Source organism: Sabethes cyaneus, chromosome 2 (assembly GCF_943734655.1).
Source record: "Sabethes cyaneus chromosome 2, idSabCyanKW18_F2, whole genome shotgun sequence".
In the NCBI taxonomy this organism is placed as follows: domain Eukaryota; kingdom Metazoa; phylum Arthropoda; class Insecta; order Diptera; family Culicidae; genus Sabethes; species Sabethes cyaneus.
The window spans coordinates 223,532,353-223,541,163 of record NC_071354.1 but is presented as its reverse complement, the minus strand read 5'-3'; the positions used below and the strand labels follow the sequence as shown (position 1 = coordinate 223,541,163).

At 36.9% G+C, this 8,811-nt stretch overlaps 1 protein-coding gene across 1 annotated transcript; it reads right to left on the bottom strand.

The window, feature by feature from the left end:
• Window positions 1–90: 90 nt before the first annotated feature.
• Window positions 91–1,110, bottom strand: LOC128736699 (interferon-inducible double-stranded RNA-dependent protein kinase activator A homolog). Its single transcript, XM_053831187.1, has one exon. The coding sequence runs from the start codon at window positions 1,108–1,110 to the stop codon at window positions 91–93; it is 1,020 nt and encodes a 339-aa protein (XP_053687162.1).
• Between the last annotated feature and the right edge of the window lie 7,701 nt (window positions 1,111–8,811).

Below are 8,811 nucleotides of genomic sequence, written 5' to 3'. Positions count from 1 at the left end.
TTCGAAGCGGTTACCTATGAAGTAAAAATGGATTTAGGATATATTGACGCCATTAGAAGATTCCATTAGATTAGATTCTTTTAACCGCATTTAGGGTTTAGTGATAACTTTCAGATACTCCAACGAATTGCGTGCAGCAGCTGCTTGAGCGTTTTCAGCCGAAGTTCCACTTCCGTGACACACCGCAACCGGTAGCGTTGATAACTGCACCAAACACTGAAAGTGGCCGCCACTCGTCTTTTCGTCGATATCTACGAATGTTACCTCAAATCGTTGCTCGGTAGCTATTTCATGAAGCATTTGAACAAAATCAACGTTTTGATCAATAAGACAAGTAGCTTGCAATTTGCTCAAGGTTTTGCCGGTGCGCGCCTTCAAGCTACTATGGAACTGGGAATCCTTTTGACCATGGCCAGTGGAGGTGGTCGCTTCCAGCTCTTCTTCGCTTTCTTCGTCAAGCTTCTGCACAATTTGATTCGACCCTAATGGTTGCTCCTGCAATCTTTGCCACATGCGCTTCGCAGCCCGATGTTTGGCAAGCTTTTTACTTTTACCCTTGCCTACCTCATGATATTTCAAAACCGAACAACCAATAGTAAACTGGCGTAGGTGTGGTAATCCAACTGCCTTCTCAGTTTCATAGGTTGGCGGTGGCCAGCGACGGGCCACGCACATCTCTTGCAGCTGACCAATATAGTTTCCCGTTGGTTCATCTTCGCCTTCGTCGACTTTGTTTGGCTTGACTTTTGAGGTCCCGGATGGAGGATCACTGAGCGAAATTCCCTCCAGCTTGTCGATTAGAGCCTCGGCGGCTGCATGCTGTGCTTCTTTTTTTGACTTTCCCGTACCCATAGCGTCTTTATCCTGACAAGATACGCGATAGCGAAATGTCGGTTCGTGTTTCGGTCCCTCTACTTGCAGCAAATCATACTGTGGCGCTATGCCCCGACGGCTAAGCCGCTCCTGCAACAGTGAGACTGGTGTCTTCACGTCATTGGCACTGGTTAATTTCATTTTGAGTGCTACTTGCTTGTCGTCAGATTCTTTCTTCGAACGGATCAGATAATCAGCCACCAATTCATTTAGATCTTTGGGAGGAGGTACATCCATAGTTCAGCGTTTCCTAAAACTCAGTAGAACGTAGTGAACTTTTCTCTTCAACGCAATATTATAGCAATTAAACTTACAATCAACGCAGTTTGATACACTGTTATGCACTCAAATCACTAAAATAATGTCTTCGGATGGGCACAAAAATAACTATTAGTACTATCAATGACTCAGTACCTATAGATTCATATCAGTTTCTAATTGCTGTGAGCGGGAGAAACAGTGTTTGCATAGAGAATAAAAAGAAGGGATGCCAAAATGAGAGCCTGGAGGAATACTTGAGTTTGCACTCATTACAGTTTGCTTCTTTATACTAAATTTAATTAGTTGTGGATGGTAAGTCAGGTAGAATGATATTTTCAAAGCCCAAGGCTTGTAACCTGAAGTGCACTGGTATGTCGATATATTCACATGCCTTGATAAGGTTACCGTTGAGTACCTACTTCAGTATGGTTTCCATTATCCATCACGTTCAATAAGTAGTCTATAAACTTAGGTAAACTTATTGAGATTGAACGACGAGCTGTATTGCGTCGCAGTAATTCGTTTTAGATTTTTTCAACGTAGGACAACATTTTACGGGATGATAGGGTGTCATTCCAAAAAAAAAGCGTGCGTCATAAAAAATGGTTAAAGGTGCAAATAATTCAACAATTACCTGATTGAGTTTCAGTATTTTTGCACTAAACGGCCGGAAGATCTTCTACGCATCAACTCCAATAAAGAAAACGAACTAAGGCGCAATACAGGACATTAAGGCAGAAAGGGGATTTTAAATCTCGTCCAATTTGTGCAGTAAATCCTAGCTGGTGAGTCGCTTTTGAGATTATCGATGCACGGTGACGATCGAAATTCAGTTTTGGATCGAGAATCACATCAAGATCATTCACATGTTCAACCCTTTTCAGTACCTAATCGTCTATTTTTTAGTCGAAAACTACAGGTGATTTGATTCGGTGGAACGTCATAGCCTCGCATTTTGGGACGCTGATAGTCTTTGCATCAATTTACAAACGTATCCAAGAGTAGTTGAAGGCGATGACAATCCTCGATGCAACGACTCGTCATGTAGATTTTAAAATCGTTAGCATAAACCAGTCTGCAGTCTCTTTCAAGGGCAAACGTAGCATTGTTAAAGAATAAAAAGAACGAAAGCGATCTTAATTTACTGCCTTGCGGCACACCAGAATGATTATTGAATGGGGACGATACCTTAGAGCCAAGTTTCACTAGCAAAACTCTTTCGCATAAATACGAGCGTAACCATGTGTCAAACTGTTGCGAAACACCCAGTTGTAATATTTTATCAAGTAATATGCGATGATTGATGCGATCGAAGACAGGTTTTAAATCATGATATATCACTGTTTACTTGCATGCAATTAGAAGTGAAGTCAAATAGGTTCGTCGTCACGGAGCGGCCAGCCACGAATTTATATGTACGATATAATTTAATGTGCATATGCTGTACAACTACGAAAAATGCTGAAAATTCACTAATTATTCTTTCGGATATTTTATTATGGTCGATAGAAACTAAATGAATCAGGATGATTTGTCAGTATAACTTTTAACTTCTCACGACTAAATACAGAGTGAGTAGTAATAATTGTCAGTGTTTTTTGGACGTGCGTAATTAAAAATGGGTTATTCACAGATGCATCTGCATATATTTTGTTTAGAGTGTATTTAAATATCAACACAGCTTGCAAGTTTGTTTTTAATTTACATTCGTTTAAGAGTCGTGCTATTCATGGACGCAAAACGGGAACTTGTAATAAGTCGGGGTTTGAATATTTTTCGACCATTTGATATTTTAAAGAACCTGAAGCCACTCGGAATAAACGAAAAATTAATGTTTTGTACATTTCGTCTAGCGATACAAGGAAATCGGTTCTTGGAAAATAATCCCCAAACTTGGCCGTAAGCGCACTGTAAGGACACTGGAAGCCATCAAACGAGTAAGAGAGCGAATTCGACGGAAATCGGATTATTCTGGACGGAAGATGACCAAGAAAGTGGGAATTTCGCAGTCATGACGAATATTTTATTCGAGGATCTTCGATCGATTCCGTTCAAAAAATAATGTGTACACGATAAGATATCGGCAGCTGCTCATGCGGTTATTGTGAAATACTGTTTTAGGACGAAAAAATGTTCCTACCAGAGGATCACTACAAACAACTAGGGGCAATCTAGGGAACACCAATGGATTGACTGTGGATACTTTCAAGCAACGTTTAGAGAAGATTTGGGATGAAATGCCTCAGGATATCGTGCATGCCAGCTGCCACTTAAAGCAAAGGGAGAAATATCTCCGTCTTATATTTGTGATAATTTTCTTCACTGCCAGTTATTACTACTCACTCTGTATTTTCCAGTTAACAAAGGTGGCTACCTAATTTAGCTTTTTTACGCAACAAGCTGTACCCGATCAGATGATTCTAATAAAAATATTACAGAATTGTAGCTCAAGTTGATATTTCTATCAAACTTTGTTATAAATGTGATAGAAAAACTTGTGACACACAAAATGTTCTACCAAGATTCTATCACATTCTGTTACTTATAACACGATCTGTTACAATTTGGATATACAGAAGGACAGAATGCTGATTTTTGTAACTTATGTAACTAGATCAAATTATATCATAATTTAATATATTTGTGATTTTCCAAGAGCAAATTTTGTTACAATTTTTGTTATTTTAACTACTAACTAGACCAAGTTTATAACAAAACACAGAGGAGATTTTGTTATAAAATACTTGTTATTTCGAACTCATCCTGTTATAAATCTGATATTTTCATTTGATCGGGTATGCTTTAAAGATTTGTCAGGCGAAGTCTGCAGTTTTACCCTTTCAAATCTTATTTGAACTTACCTAACTTGAGCTCCAAATTAATTTCTAATTTCATGCCCTATTTCAACACTGATTTCAAATCCAATTTTATGTCTAGTTTCAAGTTCAATTCTGGATATAATGTCAAGCGCAATTTGAATCCAATTTATATCCAATTCCAAGTTCAAATTCAATTCCTACTTTGTCAATATCAAGAATAATTTAATGTTCATCTTTAAATTTCAAGTCCAATTTAAAAAACTTCAAGTCCAATTTAAAAAACTTCATGTCTAATTTAAAAAACTTCAAGCCCAATTTAAATCCAGTTTCAAGTCCAATTTAAAACCAATTTAAGTCTAATTTTAAGTTAAAGGTTGGTTAAAACTACAAAAAAATCGGAAAAAATATGTACTGTCACATAAAAACTATTGGAAATACTTTTTTCTTGTTTTTCAATTTTTAGTCTTTTACCTAATGATTAAATTTTCATGGTAACGTTTTTTATTGCTCCTGAGGCTGAAAAACGTGACTTAAACTAGACAACTAGTAAAGAAATTGAAGAAAAACTGGCATAAAAAAGAAAAACGAAAGAAAATCGTAACACAATAGGAGAGAAAACGGGATTTAAAAAGAAAAAAAAGTAGAAAATAAGAAAACGTGAGAAAAAAGGGAAAACTAGGCACAAAAGAGGCGAGTGGACAGTATAAGCGCTGAATGGAAGAGAAAAGAAGAAACTGCAAAAGAAAATGTCAGCAAACTGGACAGCAAAGGAGAAAAAACGGTACAACAAAGGAAAAAACGGGACGGAAAGGGAGGAACAGAACAGTAAAAATAAGAGGAAAATTGAAAAAATGAAGAGAATGAGGCAAACGAGAGACACACGGAATGAAGCGATAACGAGAATGTTACAGAAAAGTTGGTAAAGTAAAACATAATAAGGGAAAGAACGGAACAGACAAAAACAAAAAATAGAAGAGGAGGAAATATGATAGAAAACATAAAATGAGACTGATAAAGGAGAAAAACAGGCCTGAAAAAAAAAAGACAAAAAACGTAACAGAAAAGAGAAAAATAAGAGCAAAATTAGGTCGGAAAAGGACGAACGACGGAACTAAAAAAGAAGGAAAACAGACGGTAGATAGAAGGGAAAACGAGAGCGAAAGGAAGTGAAAATGGGACGAATAGAGAGAAGACGGGACAAAAAAACCCCAAGGCCAGAAAGAAAATAAGAAAAAAATAAAAAAGAGGAAATGAATAGCGAGAGAGAAAATAGAAAATCGATGGAGGAATCAAAATGTCGAACGGGATATACGAGTAGAAAGATGGGACAAAATGGTAATGGGAAATGCAAATGCGATGAAAAAATGGGACAGAAAATGAAGAGAAGAGAAACAGGAAAAACAGACCAAACAAAAAGGCAAAACTGTAGAGAAAAAGATGTGAAAAGAGAGATGAAAAGGGAAAACCCGAGAAAAGAGAGGAAGAAGAGAGCCAAAAACAGAATAAATGAAATGGAAAAGAAGAAGTAATGGAGCATCTGAAAGAGGAAGAATTAAACCGACACAGACGAAAAACAAGAAGGAAGAGAGTTAGAAAAGAACGAAAACTGGAAACGACAAAAGGAAAATGCGAAGCGAAAAGACGGAGAATGCGAAAGAAAATTATAAAAAGCAGTCAAAAAGAAGAGGATAAATACAGGATTAAAAATAAGAAAATATTGGACAGGAAACGAAGAAAAACGGAACAATGAAACGGAAAACACGGGACAGAAAAACATAGAAACGAGGAAAAAAAAGAAAAAAACAGAAGGCAAAAGTAGAAAAGTGAGAGCAAAAGCTAAGAAAACGGTACAGAACAAAGAAAAACTGAACAAAAAGTGTAAAAACGAGGTTGAAAAGGAGAAAAAATGAAAGAGAAAAGAGCTTAAATGGTTGAGAGAAGAAGACGAAATAAGTCAATCCTAATTTCAAGTAAAGCTACGTCTATAATTTCGTGTCAATGTTCAAATTTATTTTAATGTCCAATATCAAGTCAGTTCAATTTCAAGTCAAATTACATGTCCGATTTCCGCACAATTTCATGTCTATATTAGTTCCAATATAAGTTATGCAGCAATAAAGCTTCAAGCAAAAAATAGTCAAAATTCAAGTCATCCAGTTCCAACTTTGATTGTGAATGCAACCGAAAGTCCGGAGTTTTCAACCTAATCGGCCGGTATTTTTGTGATAGGTAATAATAGATTCGCCATTTCGTAGATTACTCGATTTGTGAGACGAAAACATTCCTCGAGTGCCCTCCTTTGGTTTATATCTGGCCACGCTAGTGAGTTCACTTCATTTTATTTTGCAGCAGATTAAGGTTAAGGTTTTTTCAATAGTATTGTAACTGTATCCACCATTTCGTTTCAGGTTTTCCTAAAATATGACTTACAATTAGTATATTATTTCGCTTTGATTACAGTCAAGTTTCAAATGGTAACAATTTTCCAATTCTAAGTTCACTTTCAGCATCATTCAGAAGTTGATGTTATATAGAAGTGGTTAGTTGATAAGAGAGAATATTGAACCGTAAACTGCAGGTTTCAAGCTTTCAATTAACACAAGGTTTGGTGCGGTTTAAATGAAGTTAAGAGATACTGAAAATTTGTAACAAATGTGACAAATAAATCGAACATTTCTAAACAAAACCGACAGTACTTGAATGAGATTAAAATAAAATCTAACCAATTTAAGACATGAGAGAAACGATACAAATATTCTCAGTGTACGAACTACTCCTTGATGTTCATCAAGGTAGTAACACGAGACCACATCTATTAGTGCCGTCTTTCAATGGTATTCCTTCGATGCAGGCTGGTGTGTTGACGATCTAAAATTCTATTTGATAGATTCGCAGATTATAGACTGCTGCAGTCCACATGTGTCACTGTCACTGAAGATGGTTACGAGTAGGTAATCGAAATACGCGTGTCATAAAATAATTTAATGGAACATTTTTCTCGCGTCTTCGTTGTTTCTCTTTTTATTTTCTTCTAATATGAACTCAAGCGCACGTTGTAATTGGTCAACTAATTGACCAATTTTGCAAAGTGATAATATCTACTTACACTAATAACTAATGAAATTTCCTTCAGTTTCACGCGAATCGCGAAGCGAATCGCCGATACGACAACTTTTTCTAATATTAGATAACGTTTTTTGATGTTCGTTTAATTCGTTTTACGAATTCACATTAAATCTACAGCACATTCACGTACAACAGAAAATAGTTTCACGAAACTAAATCAGAGGGACTTTCCACTGAAAAAGTTTAAGCTTTTGATTGTTCATCTATACATGAATATGAGTTGCGAGAATCAATCAGTCAAAATGTTGCTTACATTTGTAAACAACAAGGTTTCATGTTTTACAAACAATATTTTATTTTTAATTAAGAAATATCTTTTTGTTTACTGTCATGAAATCTCATTGCTCATCTAAGTCTTTAACACATACGCCGGATGCGTCTATTTCCGGCCAATTTGTCCCCTTCGTCATTTCCAAGCAATCAAACTAACGGATTGTCCTGTTGAGTGCTGTCGGGTTAACTATGCTTTCAGCATAACAGTCGATTGCCGGATCTGCATCGTTTTTCACCATTTTCAGGTAGACTCCTATCAGTGCTGCGATTATGCTCACCTGAGCTATGCAAATAATGCTGAGGTAACCGGTAATGTAGGCGTCCGATATCCCAATGACTTTGTCCCCTAGCAGTATCGTTGATAGTACGGTGGTCGATGATGTCATTTGAGGGGCAACTGTTGTTATAACGCTGTTGCTTACGTCATTCGCTAACTTGAATGCGACATCCTGTGAGATAGTCGTTGGTTGAAGTATAGCTCTTTCGGTAGTTGTCTTTACGTTGCATTCAATTCCCGCCTGTGACGCATTAGAGCATTGGAACCTTCCCAAATTCAAAGGAATACTTTCGTTGCAATCCAGTTTTATCCTGTTTTCTTCCAAACAAAGCTTCATCGGTTTATCTAGCAGTGAAAAGTCCACCGTTGTTAGTTGGTTGTTTTGAAGCATCAGAATAGAGAGGCTTTTGTGTAAACCAAATGCCTGCTGATCGATTGAGACTATATTGTTTCGGCGAAGGTACAATGTTTTCAAGTTGATCATTCTAGCGAATGTGCTGAAACTGATTATGGTGAAACCACAATCGTCACAATTAAGCTCCTCCAAGCTCGTGCTGATCAAAAACGAATCATTTCCAATGGGAGCCAGCTTGTTGTTTGAGCTGAGGTTTAAGCTTTTGAGCAAATTGATTCCTTCGATCATGTCCGCTGGTATTTGATATAAATCATTTTTGCTCAAGCCGATGTAAACCAATTTTGGATTTCCTTTAAACGCTTCACTTGAAATTCGTTGAATTGCGTTGCTGGTTAAGTTAATAGTTTCTAAGCTGGGCATGCTCTTAAGACTTCCTTTAAAGATTTCGCTTATTCCGCAGTGAGCACACGAAAGATGTGCGAGCTTGTCGTGGCTAATAAAAGCACTTCCATCCGAAGGGAATGTTATTTGTACGTTACCATTTAGAACTAATTCTTGCAGATCGATGAAACGCTGAAATCCATCGGGACTTATCTTGGATATGTTCTGACAAACTTCCAGAACTGGTATGTGCGTTGGCAATTTTAGTTTTTGCATCGTTTGCGACGTGATTTCTTTCGGACAAAAATCCCTGAAATGGAAATAGTTTAGATTAAACCAAAATTAAGCTTAATTATGTATCAAAAATAAACACACTTCAATTCGCAACTGCACTAAGCAGTCGACTACCTTACTTTACCTATGGTCATCATGACTTTGTGGCCTAG

Excerpts from the sequence above, each read along its gene's own strand:
- LOC128736699 (XM_053831187.1), bottom strand. The coding sequence starts at position 1,110 with ATGGATGTACCTCCTCCCAAAGATCTAAATGAATTGGTGGCTGATTAT.